Genomic DNA, 14,300 nt, shown 5'->3' on the forward strand with positions numbered 1-14,300 from the left:
AATTCTTGTAGCATATATGAATCATTATCTATCTTTCTTTAAAGATCACGAGGAATACTAAACTATGATAATTTAAAATTCACAATAATAAATTATTACAGAAATTAATTTGCTAAAAAAAAATATCATTTGAATTTTACCGAAGGAAAAATAACTTTAAGTTTATTCAAAATACACATTTTCTCGCGTGATATTTGATAAAAAAATAAAATATAAACTATATAATTTTTGAAAGGGATAGATTCTATAAAACATTATTCGTCATTAGCAATTGCAGAGTGCACTTTCATCATTGACTCGTGCAGTTTCGTTTCTTTCTGCACGACAGCCAAAGAAGAAGCGATGATATCTGCAATTCCTGCTTCTTTTGCGGCGCCAATCACTCCATCGACATCAATTATCTCAGCCAGTGTGTAGAAAACAGCTCGGCCGTATCCTTTTTCGATCAATGGAACAATAATTTTGACAACCTCGTTAATATCGACAGTTTGAAGCACCTTCTGCTTTGCTTTGTCATCAGAAACAATCAGAGCTATTGCTGTCATCGCAGGATAAGCAGATGCGGCGAAAGAATCTGAAGAGCACTTTTCAGCGATTCTTTTCACGTAACCTGCGCAGGCCAACGATCCTTCGCTACTTTCATTAACGATATTGTAAAGGAACGAAGGAACAGTTGTTGACGACATATCATCAGCGCTGAGATTGAAGAGTGTCTCGATTATTGGCTCGAATTCGGGTGTATATGAGATTGCCTTGGAGATAACTGTCAAAGCTGCAACCGCATAAAATCGGACTTCTCGATTTTTCTTCAGAGCTATTTCTACTATCTTGGAAATAATCTGTCCGTTCTTGAGATCGATGGATCCTTCCTTGGATTGCGCTAAAACGCCAATAATTCTGAGAGCAACTATAATAACTTGGTTGTCATCGCAACTTAGAGCTGCATTGATGTAATTGATGATTGCGGCATCCGAAATGAAGGACTGTGGCTTGAGGGAAATGAGGAGAATAAGACAATTTGCGGCTAATGTGGAAATCTCGTCAGCTACGAACAAAGTATTCAATCGGGACTTAACATCCGGTACAATGAATAACATACTTGGCGCTGATGTCTCGTTTTCTAAGAAAATGAAAGCTAATTTTAAGGCAACAACAGAAACTTGGGCGTATCCTGATCGGATGCAAGTTGCCAACGCGCTGACTGAGCTTGGCATCTGCGCGATGCAGTTGTAAGTGGTTTGGATGAGGACAACTGTAGATAATAATAATAATGGTCTTACAGTCTGTTCATTGGGGAACTGGTCGCATAATCTTGGTAATTCTGATACAACCATGTTTGCGAACTTAGCGCTAGGCTGTTTTTCGCTACAAATTTTTAATAAAACTGTCATGACATTAGAAGCCAAATAATCAATAGAAAGTAGTGGGAAAATTATTGTTGGGCCATCGAGAGCACAAATCTTGTGGATAACTGTCTTTCCAAGCGATACAAGGTACAATAAAATGTCAACAACCCTTTCCGCGTTCATTGAAGGCATCATTGGTATGTAGCTGACAATAAACGGTGATAACATGCTAGCGATAGCATCATTATCTGTTGTAAACTGCTTCGTAATGATTAATTCGAAAGTTTCGAAGGCTCTTTGCTGAATGTCATCTTGATGCATGATCGAAAGGAACTGGGCGTATTTTTCGCAGAACGTTTTTGTCAAGTTTGGTTTTACTTGTTCTCCGAAAATTGAGGATGAAAAGGCAGAAACGAAGGAAACCATCGTTTCGTCACCGTATTTATCGAAGTATTTGACTAATTGGTTCGTTATACCTGAATTGTAAAGCTCTGATCTGATTTGAGGAATTTGAAGAATATTATCGATAATAACTATGATTTCTGACGCTAATCGTGCTGAATTGCATGATTTGAGTATATCTGGAAGCTTGTTGATAATCTTATACTGACCAATTATGTCAAACCATTTCATATCTTGGACTAGCTGTGCAAGATAACCAATTGCTTTGTTCTTTGACTGCATGTCACCCTTGATGATCATTTCTATGATATCAGCGAGGTGCATGGAGTTGACGTTGTTGACATCGAAATTATTAATTTGAGTTTCCGCACTCATTGCGAAGGATTTCCTATAAATTTCGACTTTATCCATATCAGCGTCCTGGAAGAAAACCTCGCCTCTTTCGAAAACCTGCACAATCTGCGCAGAAGATGGTCTTTTGTTCGGATCAACATCCCAGCACGATTTTATGAGCTTTGCGAGGCCGGAAGGACACGAGGAGGGAATTGGGGGTCTTTCACCGTTGATTACCATGGGGAGGATATCTACGTCCTTTAAGTTGGCAAAAGGAATTTGACCGGTAAGCATTTCCCAGAGGAGAATGCCGTAGCTGTAGATATCGACCTTGAATGAGTAGCAGTCTATTTCGTACATTTCTGGAGCCATCCATTGCGTTGTTCCGACTTTGATAGAATATCTGCGACCATCCATGAATCTGGCGCATCCGAAGTCGCAGATATGTGGATAGTCATCGTTATCGAGAAGAATGTTGAGGGATTTGATGTCGCGGTGCATGATTTTTTCTGAATGCAAATATGCAAGTCCGTAAGCAATTCCGAGAGCAATAATAGTAAGTTTCGTTGGTGATAATGGGTTTCGCTGGGCATGGAGTCTGTAAAACAAGCAGTCGCCTCTCATTAATTGAGTAATGATGTAATAAGGCTCTTTCGGAGTAACTCCGACGAAAGGCGTAATTGCGAAATGATTTAAGCTTGTTAAAATACGAATTTCTCTAAGGTACGTCTCGAATTGTTCTTTGGTCAGAATTCCTGAGTTTAGCTTCTTCATAGCGACTGGATGACCTGTAGACTTTTGGAAGCCATGGTAGACGGTTGAAAAGGCGCCTTGGCCAATCTTCTTGGAAAGTTCGAAATCGGATTCTTTGCAGAAATATTGGGAAAATTCTTTAAATCCTTCTTCAATCTGCTGGTTGGTGACAGCATTGGGATCACCCTTTGTACTTTCGTTCTGATCTTCGTCTAAATTCGACATGAAAAGCCTTAAATTTGCCATTGTTTGTTGTACAGTGTTACTTGTTGCATAACTGTTAAGAGCCGATATGAGGGCCTTGCAATCTTCCTTCTCGTTCTCAACATAGTTAGGAATATTGTCGGACAAAGGTGGATTTGGTACTAATTGAAGTTGCATCGCGTATTGGTTAATATTCTTACTGGTTTCTTGAAGGAATGCTTTTACATAGTCTAATTTGTTATTTGTTGTCGTGGAAACGAAAGTTTTCTCAGTTAAACTTTCGAAAAGAATTTTCACTAAATTTATTTCATTAATCAAGGCGGTGAAGAAGTCAGCCGTCGTTTGATCGGCAAGTGAGTTGGAAAATGAAGTTTTAAGAATAGATTTGTAGAATGCACTTAACTCTGAATTAAATGTTCCAAGCTTGCTTTTGTGGACGACGACATTTTTAAATGACTTGCCTACAGCAAAGAGTGTCTGCTTTAAAGCACTCGCATGCTGGGCGACTGTTTTACTTACCTCATTCATTTTTTTTTTCGGGGGGTGTGTACAAAATTGGCAAACCCAAATTTTAGCTAAAAGTGACAGGGAAAAAAACGTTTAGTATTAAAAAAAAGACCGATGAGAGCTTCGTTCGAAATATAGAGGGAACTGAGAATGCGCAACCATTCTCAGGGAATATTGGATGCTATTCCCGTTCCCTCTGTATGGAAAATTGAGGTTTTCAAAGGGAGTTAAAATAATATCAAATTTATACTAATTTACTTCAAAATACAAAAGTATTTGACAGCTAAAATTAGTTACTTTAGCAAGCCTATCAATACCCTTTTACGATTATTGCTACTTTTTCGAAATAAAAGTAAAAACAAATTTATACTAATTTACTTCAAAATACAAAAGTATTTGACAGCTAAAATTAGTTACTTTAGCAAGCCTATCAATACCCTTTTACGATTATTACTTTTTCGAAATTAAAAGTAAACAAATTTATACTAATTTACTTCAAAATACAAAAGTATTTGACAGCTAAAATTAGTTACTTTAGCAAGCCTATCAATACCCTTTTACGATTATTGCTACTTTTTCGTAATAAAATAAATTTATTATCAAAAAACTTATTTTTCTTAGTAAAAATAAAAATGTTATTTTATATCAAGTTTTTATTCATAAATTTTTATAATGTTGTATAAATTTGAAGGTGGAAATCTGTAATAATTTTATCTTGAAAAGACTTGGCATTCTCAACAATGAATTGAGGGGTATTGCATCCAAATTCTGTAATTTGCGTGAGAATACTAAGCTTGATTTCCATTGGGATACTTAATTTCGAAAAATACTGGGTCATTCGTTTTTGAACCTTTGCTGCCTTGACAACTTTATCAAGTAGGTCATCTAAACCCAATTGAAGCGTATTTAAGTTTGCTGATGAGTTAACTATTAACGATTTAATTTTATCAGTGAGCATTATACATTTTTCTGTATCCAGTCTGATTGTAGACTTTTTTGGCTTTTTTTCAGATGGCAACGGATTTGGAATTTTGTCTCTGAGCCTTATATCTTGAGAAATTCTGTAATAAAATGAAGGAACAATAAAATCGATTAATTTCATCACAAATCGATCAAATCTCATGAAAATTGTTCCGCCAAATTAGTAATATTTAATTTTTTTGTTAATCGATTCTGAAATGTTATTTGTGAGAGCTAAATTTTCATCTCTTTCAGCGGCTGTCCATCTTTCTTGGTTTGATATCCATTGATTTTGTATGTATTTTGAAAATTCTGGGAATTTTTCGGCTATTTCCAGAATTTTTTTGAACGTTGGTTCAATCCATTCTTTCTTGCCATTTCTGCCGTATGCAAGATAGTTCATTTTTGTATCTAATATCAATTTGTCTGAACTCTCAAATGCATAATCTTTCAAATTTTTTCTGAACGCCCTCATTACATGAACGAGTAGGGGTAATTTTAGCTAAAAGTGACACGCCTGCAAAAAGTGACACACTCATGAAGGGTGTGATTACCGATCGGTAATTTCGACAGTTTAGAATTTAAAATTTTTTATGGAACTGTTGCGAGTTTCATAAAGAATTTAAGGAATATAAGCAAAGATTTGAATCAAAATCTTAGACCTAAGCCGCTCGATTCGCTCGCGGCTTCCGCGAATTACAGATCAGCAAAGATTTGAATCAAAATCTTCGAACTAAGCCGATCGCTTCGCTCGCGGCTTTCTTTATTATTTTAAATTTGCATATTTCCATCAAAAGTTCATAAGGTAAAAAATTTCGTTTATTTTTACTAAGAAAAAAAGGTTTTTGATAATAAATTTATTTTATTACGAAAAAGTAGCAATAATCGTAAAAGGGTATTGATAGGCTTGCTAAAGTAACTAATTTTAGCTGTCAAATACTTTTGTATTTTGAAGTAAATTAGTATAAATTTGTTTTTACTTTTATTTCGAAAAAGTAGCAATAATCGTAAAAGGGTATTGATAGGCTTGCTAAAGTAACTAATTTTAGCTGTCAAATACTTTGTATTTTGAAGTAAATTAGTATAAATTTGTTTTTACTTTTATTTCGAAAAAGTAGCAATAATCGTAAAAGGGTATTGATAGGCTTGCTAAAGTAACTAATTTTAGCTGTCAAATACTTTTGTATTTTGAAGTAAATTAGTATAAATTTGATATTATTTTAACTCCCTTTGAAAACCTCAATTTTCCATACAGAGGGAACGGGAATAGCATCCAATATTCCCTGAGAATGGTTGCGCATTCTCAGTTCCCTCTATATTTCGAACGAAGCTCTCATCGGTCTTTTTTTTAATACTAAACGTTTTTTCCCCTGTCACTTTTAGCTAAAATTTGGGTTTGCCTTACATGAACTGCACACCAATGAAGGATAACTTCTGGAAAAGAGTTGATAATCGCATTTTCGATTTCTTGTGCACAATCTGACATAAAATATTTTGGTTTTACTTTTGCCCAGTTAAAAATGCCTTGAGACAGAATGCAATATTTTCTGAAGTGTTTGGATAAACGACAAATTGAAAAATTGGGAATGCATGTGTATTTGGAAATTTGGCTGATATCATGTAAAACAACATTTTAAATTCAAGTAATGAATGGGTTGCATCAATAAAATGCTCTTTCACAATTTTGATTATGTCCAGAAATTTGAAAGAAGCATAATAAAAGATTAATTTCTTTGGTTTGTTGTAATTATCGACATCGAAATAAATTAAATCTTTTGGTGACTCTTGTTCTTTGATACCCTTAAATAATTGAGTTGACTTGAATTGATTATCATCGTACTTTTGAATACCTTTGATCTTTTTATTTCCTTTTTCCTGAATTGTTTTCATTTGATCTGAAGATGCATTCAAAAAAGATGGCCTGTTAAGTGGATCATCCAGATCAAGTTTTTTGTCGCATTCAATTTGAGCCATTTTCGGATCACCCCCCTGTTTTATAAAATTAATAAGTACCCGACGATAGCATTGTGATAATGTGTGGTATTTCTTTGTCTCATCTTTGATTTGATTGTGATTATGTGTTCCATTATATTCTGTTAGGATATATTCTTCATCATCCTTTAGAAATGAGATACATGCTTCACATTTATCTGCACTGCACCTGAATTTTAATTTTGTTCCCCCTAAATTTGGATTTTTTTTTATTGATATGGACAACCTGCATGGCATTCGTTGTCAATGACAGCTTTCATAGCATCTATATAAGATAGCCTTTCTTTAAGTTCGCATGGTGCATCGATATGCATCAAAAAAATGAAATGAAATTTCAATATCAAAAAAAGCACAAAATTTGAAAAAATTCACAAATCTCGGTTTCTGAAAGAAAATGGCCTCTTAAACTTTGTGCATATATTCATCTATAAGACACATTGTATCCATATATTATTTAGCCAACACAACTTATCTGGTATCGAGAAAATTCAAAAAAAGCACAAAATTTGAAAATTGCTCGGTTCTACATTCAAAATAAATTTCATTAATTTTTACGTACATATTAAGGTACTTATCTTCTACATATATAATCTTCATTAGATATATACATGATAAATAAAATTCATAAAACATTAAAAATCAAAAAATTAGATGAACCTGGCAATTAAACTTTATTAAATAATAGTTGTTTATAAATTATATTATATTATCATTTAATATTATTTTGATAATGAAGATTTTATTTTGCAATAATATAAACGAAATTTTTTACCTTATGAACTTTTGATGGAAATATGCAAATTTAAAATAATAAAGAAAGCCGCGAGCGAAGCGATCGGCTTAGTTCGAAGATTTTGATTCAAATCTTTGCTGATCTGTAATTCGCGGAAGCCGCGAGCGAATCGAGCGGCTTAGGTCTAAGATTTTGATTCAAATCTTTGCTTATATTCCTTAAATTCTTTATGAAACTCGCAACAGTTCCATAAAAAATTTTAAATTCTAAACTGTCGAAATTACCGATCGGTAATCACACCCTTCATGAGTGTGTCACTTTTTGCAGGCGTGTCACTTTTAGCTAAAATTACCCCTACTCGTACAAAATTTGACAAATCTAAGATTTTGAAAAACTTGTCCAATGCATTATAACAGACATTTATTTTTAACAAATTTTTTGTTGCACTTTCAAAAGGTGCACATAAAAAAATTATCATTCATAAAAATTTCCTTTCTCTGATAGGCAAAAAGAAATTTCTATGTAAAATCAACGGTTTATGTGATTTATATAATATGTGCTTTACTCACCATATCTCATTGAAAATTCTGAGACTGTGGATCTGAAAATTTTTGTGGGGCTTTGATCGAACTTTCACAGTTCATGTTGCTGAATATGTGAATCATAATATTGCTTCAAAATCAAAATTAGCGGATGCATTCAATTCTAATCTGGCGCTTATTAATTTCATATTCCATTTTATACATTTGCATTGGTTCTAGATTTTCACACCAATTCATTTCTTTTCATTATATTTCAGATATCTATTGATTATGGAATATTTGGGAATCGTAAATGCAAAGCACTCTATTTATGCTATTAACATGTAATATTAATCCACCGAAGATACAAGCGGACAAAAATATTTTCATATATTTTGAAAACAATATTCTTAATATAGAGTTAATATTGATAACAATAAACAGACAATTTACATGATATTTCAAACAAAGATATAAATAAGTCATTCGATGGGGATATCTTGTAGTTGTAACAAATCAAACTCATCCCCTAAAGGAAATTCATAATATGATGTACTATCGTAGTCTATCTCCTGAACAGGACGTATGTATTCATCCCTAATTTTAAAATAAACGTAATCAACATACAAAACTAAAAATACTAATATTTCATCACAAGCAAACTGTATGCAAGCTTGGTTTCTAGCAAAAAACGAAATAAGCATAAAACCAGTGAGGAGCATGCAAGTATTTATATGAATTAGGATAAATTTCTGAACATGCTTGCATTTAAGTGCTATTAACTCTATATTATAAAATTTTTGGTAAACTTTAGAGAAAGCATCTTTTGCGGCCACTACATACGAAGAATAACTTAAGATAGTCGCTAATCTGATGAAAATATAAATTCTATAAACATACATCTTCGTTGTATTCAATGATGGCGTTGAGAGAATAGTATAAATAAGTATTGTGCTGATTCGATAATAATCTTCCATTTTAAAGAATGGTTTGACTGTTCCGAATCCTTGCGTTGCCAGAGCATTAAATATATAAATGTTTGCAGTGATAAAAGCATCAATATAATAATAAATATCAAAAAATTTTCGAGGATTTTTTCTTTCTGATTTTTCTATCCAATATAATGCGACTAGAGCTATAGAAACTGCTTTGAGGGCTGTAACTGCTGATAAACAATAAGTTAATAGGATATTAATTTTTGGATATTTGAAAAAATTTGAAATCCATAAAAAAGTCAGAATTATATAAGCTACTGAGAATGCTAAAGCGATATGTGGTATCTGTATTTTTCTTCCATCTAAATATGATTGAGGATTCGAATAAGTAACTAAAAATCGAATTTTTTTCTTAGGACAGTTATAAATAATCGGATGGTATATATCACTTTTGTTAATTGTAATATTCCATCTATCGTATTCGAATGATTTTACTCGGTATTGCAAAAAATCGCTATTAGTTTTATTTCCCCAACAAAAACCTAATTGGTGTTTTAAAACATTTCTGTGTTCATAATGGTACGTATGATTAAATAATACAATCACAGTATTCATAATGTTATTTCCGAAAAAATCAACGCTAAAGGTTCCACCTTTCAAGAACGCAAAGTCTAGGAGCTCGCTACTGTATTTCTTACTGTTGATATCCCAATTGGTTTCAAAAGCGGCTCCCAAAACAGTAAAATAAAACATACAATCAAAAAATTTCAAGAAAATCTTCCAAATCCAGTAATCCAACGAAATCGTCAAAGAAAGGCGATACTATAGCATCTCCTATAAATCATTCTACATCAAAGAAGAAATCGAAGGCAAAATTGAAATCATCATCTCATTCTAGTCGTCAACAATTTTTTATATAGGTAATGCCAAGTCAAAATATTATTACAGATCTGCATTAAAATAAATTCTATTCATTTAGTCTATACTGTCATGTGAGATTTGATGAAATATACCGATTTTATAATATAAATCATAAAAACTATTTAGTTTCAATATGAAAAGCTTGAGAATTAAGAAGTTCCAATACATCTTGGCTGTTATTCTTGGTTGCATAATCAAAAACAGTTCTTCCATCATTATCTTTTTCATTTATGTTTGCGCCATTAGAAATAAGAATTTCAACTGCTTCCTTGCTGTTTTTCTCTGAACCATAATGAAGAGCAGTCTTACCGTTTTTATCTTTTTCATTTAGATTCGCACCATGTGAAATAAGAATTTTTGTTATTTCTACGTTATTATAATATGCAGCAGCTTGAAGAGCTGTTATTCCATCAAAGTCTTTTTCATTAACGCTTGCTCCATGTGAAATTAGCAATTCTACTAAGTTTTTAAAGCCTTTGTATACAGCCAAATTGATTGCAGTGGACCCATCTTTGTTTTTTGCGTTAATATCTGCTCCATTAGAAATTAACAATTTTACTATTTCTTGGTAATTTCTTTGGGATGCAAAATGAAGAGCTGTCCATCCATTTAAACTTTTTTCATTAATATCTGCTCCATGAGAAATTAGCATTATTACGATTTCTTGACAATTTTTATCTGAAGCAATATGCAGAGCTGTCAACCCATTAGTAGATTTTTCATTAACATTGGCACCATGCAAAATAAGTGTTTCTGCAATTTCTATATAGCCCTTCGTTGCTGCAACATGAAGAGCTGTGTGGCCGGAATTAGATTTATCATCAATATTTGCACCAGATGTAAGAAGAAGTTCTATAATTTCTTTACAATTATTATCTGCTGCAAAATGAAGAGGAGTTCCTCCAGAAGAATTTTTAGAGTTAACGTTAGCACCGTGTAAAATTAATAACTTTATTATTTCTGTCCTATTGTGATTTAATGCGTAATGAAGAGCAGTAAATCCATTATTTATATCCTGATAATTTACATCTGCACCATGTGATAAAAGAAGTTCGACAATTTCTTTAGAGCTCATAATAGTTGCAAAAAATAGAGGAGTCGCTCCTATATTGTTTTTAGCTTCAATATCTGCCCCGTGTAATAATAAAATTTCTATTGATTCTCTAGCTTTACCTTTTATTGCATATACAAGAGGGATGTTCTCATTAATGTCCTTTGCATTGATATCTGCGCCATATAAAATAAGCAATTCTATTAATTCTGCACCATTAGCTTCAGCTGCATAATGAAGAGCAGTCATCATACCATCGCCTTTTTCATTGACATTTATTCCATGTAAAATAAGAAGTTCTGCTATTTCTTTACTTTTTACACTAGATGCAAATTGAAGAGCAGTAGACCCAGATGAATTTTTTGCATTAATATCTACTCCGTATGATATAAGAAGTTCTACAAATTCCTTATTTGCATTTTCACATGCAGCATTAAGAACATAATTTCCATTTTTACCTTTTGCATTAATATCAGCACCATATGAAATAAGAAATTTAGCGGTTTCTATACGATTAAAGAGTGCTGCATAATGAAGAGGAGTATTTCCATCTACAGGATTTTTTTTCATTAACGTTTGCACCATGAATTAATAGAAGTTCAACAATATCTAAATCAGCATAGCCAGCTGCAATATGAAGTGCAGATCTTCCATCATTGGATTTAGCGCCAATATCTGCAGAGTTAGAAAAAAGGAGTTTTGCTATTTCTATACAGTTGTATCTTGCTGCTAAATAAAGTGGAGTAACTCCATCAATGCGACGAGCCTTAATATCTGCACCATGTAAAATAAGAATTTTTACAAATTCTATATTGTTTCTATAAACAGCAAGATGAAGCGGGGTAGTTCCATCATTGTTCTGAGAATTAATAAAAGCTCCATTCAAAATAAGAAATTTTAATATTTCTTTGCAATCAGATTGTACAGCGAAATGAATAGCTGCTGAGCCTTTAATCTCTCGAGCATTGATATCTTGACAGTTTGATATTAAATATTCAACAAGCGAAAGAAGTGAAAAACCAGGAGAATAAATAAAACTTTTCTGAAAGTCTTTTGTCATATCAAGGTCAATAAAGAAAGCTTGTAGATTTAGAGCTTGAACACAAACATTTAAATCAATATCAATTTCATGTTCATTCTTCAAAAAAGAAATGAAATCAATGTTGTATGAAATAATTGCATATTGCATGCATTCTCTATCTGGCTCTTGTTCTTTCAAATATTCGTTAATGATGCCAGGATTTCCTCCTAAAAACGATAATTGAAGGCATCTTCGCGTAGTTACTGAATTAAATTTTGTTTCTAACAGCTTAAAACAACCAATTGATCCATGATAGCAGCATAATTCAAGAAGTGACAATCCATTACTTGATTCTGGATATAATTCACTTTTGAGACGTTGATCTTTATTGAATGTTTCTTCTTCTATGAATCTGACAAAAGAAGCTTGGTCATCTTCCATAATAGATCTGTAAATTGTATTCCTTTCATGGATATCCATTGAATAATTTGCAGTTTCATAATTTTGGAAAAGTTTTTTGTGGAATGAATCAACAGGTAAGTTGTATTCTTTATGAAAGAAGTAATCCAAAATTCTATGGTCACTGAAATCTGGTTCTACGTGATATTCTTCATAAAGTAATTTAAAAATCGTCCAATATGATTTTAAATATCGATTATTATATCTATAAATGAGACAAATCAAACTGTATATTCTTTTCACTGAAAATATATTTGTGTCAAGTAAATTCGTTTTAATCTTCTGATAAATTTTTTGAATTTCTTCAATGTTTGTTGTTTTTATACACATGAATGATGAAAAATTTTCTTGGTATGACTTATATCTTTCTGTAAGCTCATTGTATAAACGATGATCATCTTCGAGCTCTGCCATTATAATCAAAAATAATGTCTATCGTTATATTCAAACTTATTTCTGAGAAAGATCCTAAATCTATATTATATTTGTATACTGTATTTAAATTAATTTTAGGATTTCATCAAAGGAGAAGCTACAAAAAAATGCCAACATTAAAATCCTTCCCAGCCAAAATATATAGTTTTGCCATCCTTAAGCTGTAGTCAAGCGCATGCTGTAAGTATAAATGTCAGTAATTTTATTCGTATCTCATTCATTTTTCATATAAAAATGAATTGATAAATAACTGACTAAGAAGATAAGTATGATATAACTTGTGATCTCTATATAAGTGAAAAAAAAAACAATGCTTATCTTCATGATTTATCCTTTTCCGCTTAAATTTGTTCATTTTCAAAAAATTACACCTATAAAAACCATTTTTGAGATATTGTTGATCTATTTTCATTATTTAAAGTCGCTCAAAAATTGATTAATAAGGCTAACTTCAGAAAAATTCTTTACATTACGGCCATTTATAATTCGGTTATACTTTAGCGTAAATTAAAATATTGCTAAAATGAAAACAGACCCATCGTTTTATTCTCAAAAAATTGAAATAAAAACTATAAAAACAATTTAGTCACTTCATAAATTTACGATGTTTTCCATCGAAGAAGCTGTTAAAGTGATCAAACAGATTGCCCGCGAATCAGGCGAAATCATTATGAAGCATTTCTACGCTCAAGACTTCACAGAACAGACAAAAGCCACTTGTGCAGACATTGTTACACAAGCAGACCTCGAAAGTGATGCCCACATTCGCGAACAGATCAAGAAACACTTCCCACAAGCCGGTATGATTACAGAAGAAGGCAAGGACATCCTTCCACAAAACCCAGGAAAGGAAGAAGTCTGGTTTTGCGCTGATCCATTAGATGGCACAACGAATTTCTCATGTGGCCTTCCAATTTTCGCAGTAAGCATCGGCATTTTAGACTCAGAGCACCAACCAATCGGCGGTTGTGTCTACGATCCAAGCCGTGACGAAATGTTTTGGGCAATTAAAGGAAAAGGAGCTTTCCTTGATGCCAAGGGCAAGACAATTCAATTACACTGCCGCCATAAAGCGGATTTAATCAACTGCTTAGTTGCTACTGGTTTCCATCCAGATCATGTTTCTAACCCAGACAACAACATCAAGGAATTGTCAGCTGTTTTGCCAAAGGTAAGATGCATCCGTAGATGTGGTAGCGCTGCTTTGGACCTTTGCTACGTAGGAGCTTCAAGACTTGACGCTTATTGGGAGAACGGACCACATATCTGGGATATCTGCGCTGGTTGGATCATTATTAGTGAAGCTGGTGGTGTTGTTACTGATTACTACGGAGAACCACTTACAAAACAAAAATTACACGAAAATAAAATCCAATTGATCGCCGGTTCTCAGGAAAATGTTACTGCTATATCCAAACTCATCGAATCAGTTAGACCACGCCATTAAATTTTTTTGATTTTTTCCGAAAAATTTTATTACATTGTAAAGTATATGTATAACTATTTCCACTGATATTATTACTTCTAAAAGCTTTTAATTTAACTATTTTTATATTAAAATTATAATTTCAAATGAATTTAATAATAATTATACCTAAAAATCAATAATCTAGAGGACAAATCGATTTTACGAATGAATTACAGCAATTTTACTTGATGGAGTTTATATAGACAAGGAAATGAAAATAATAAAAATTCAATCTCTTTTATATGATGATTAGTTTATT

The 14,300-nt window shown here is 32.6% G+C and overlaps 5 protein-coding genes and 1 pseudogene across 6 annotated transcripts, besides 7 other annotated features; 1 reads left to right on the forward strand and 5 right to left on the reverse strand.

The window, feature by feature from the left end:
- Nucleotides 1–144: 144 nt before the first annotated feature.
- On the reverse strand, nucleotides 145–3,594 carry TVAGG3_0326350 (protein kinase protein; the record flags this gene model as incomplete). The annotated part of the gene is made up of 1 exon (XM_001325919.1): nucleotides 255–3,566. One exon carries the CDS (start codon nucleotides 3,564–3,566, stop codon nucleotides 255–257), a length of 3,312 nt encoding a protein of 1,103 aa, XP_001325954.1.
- Nucleotide 3,595: 1 nt separating this feature from the next.
- Nucleotides 3,596–3,625: a terminal%2Cinverted (terminal inverted repeat of MuDR-3_TvMULE3 transposon ID:TVAGG3_0326360).
- Nucleotides 3,596–4,989: a mobile genetic element.
- TVAGG3_0326370 (uncharacterized protein) lies at nucleotides 4,213–4,647 on the reverse strand (the record flags this gene model as incomplete). The annotated part of the gene is made up of 1 exon (XM_001325920.1): nucleotides 4,213–4,647. One exon carries the CDS (start codon nucleotides 4,645–4,647, stop codon nucleotides 4,213–4,215), a length of 435 nt encoding a protein of 144 aa, XP_001325955.1.
- Nucleotides 4,990–5,019: a terminal%2Cinverted (terminal inverted repeat of MuDR-3_TvMULE3 transposon ID:TVAGG3_0326380).
- Nucleotides 4,990–5,906: a mobile genetic element.
- Nucleotides 5,877–5,906: a terminal%2Cinverted (terminal inverted repeat of MuDR-3_TvMULE3 transposon ID:TVAGG3_0326380).
- Nucleotides 5,907–7,590: a mobile genetic element.
- Nucleotides 6,006–6,811, reverse strand: TVAGG3_0326400 (annotated as a pseudogene). The gene has a single exon. A coding segment is annotated over exon 1 (806 nt).
- Nucleotides 7,561–7,590: a terminal%2Cinverted (terminal inverted repeat of MuDR-3_TvMULE3 transposon ID:TVAGG3_0326390).
- A 2,135-nt stretch (nucleotides 7,591–9,725) lies between these two features.
- On the reverse strand, nucleotides 9,726–10,907 carry TVAGG3_0326410 (cyclin-dependent kinase inhibitor 2C-related family; the record flags this gene model as incomplete). The annotated part of the gene is made up of 1 exon (XM_001325922.1): nucleotides 9,726–10,907. The coding sequence occupies one exon, from the start codon at nucleotides 10,905–10,907 to the stop codon at nucleotides 9,726–9,728; it is 1,182 nt and encodes a 393-aa protein (XP_001325957.1).
- Nucleotides 10,908–11,172: 265 nt separating this feature from the next.
- TVAGG3_0326420 (spectrin binding) lies at nucleotides 11,173–12,159 on the reverse strand (the record flags this gene model as incomplete). The annotated part of the gene is made up of 1 exon (XM_001325923.1): nucleotides 11,173–12,159. The coding sequence occupies one exon, from the start codon at nucleotides 12,157–12,159 to the stop codon at nucleotides 11,173–11,175; it is 987 nt and encodes a 328-aa protein (XP_001325958.1).
- A 1,006-nt stretch (nucleotides 12,160–13,165) lies between these two features.
- On the forward strand, nucleotides 13,166–14,249 carry TVAGG3_0326430 (inositol-1-monophosphatase family; the record flags this gene model as incomplete). The annotated part of the gene is made up of 1 exon (XM_001325924.1): nucleotides 13,178–14,020. One exon carries the CDS (start codon nucleotides 13,178–13,180, stop codon nucleotides 14,018–14,020), a length of 843 nt encoding a protein of 280 aa, XP_001325959.1.
- Nucleotides 14,250–14,300: the final 51 nt, after the last annotated feature.

The sequence above is a fragment of the Trichomonas vaginalis genome, chromosome V (genome assembly GCF_026262505.1).
Source record: "Trichomonas vaginalis G3 chromosome V, whole genome shotgun sequence".
Classification (NCBI taxonomy): domain Eukaryota; phylum Parabasalia; order Trichomonadida; family Trichomonadidae; genus Trichomonas; species Trichomonas vaginalis.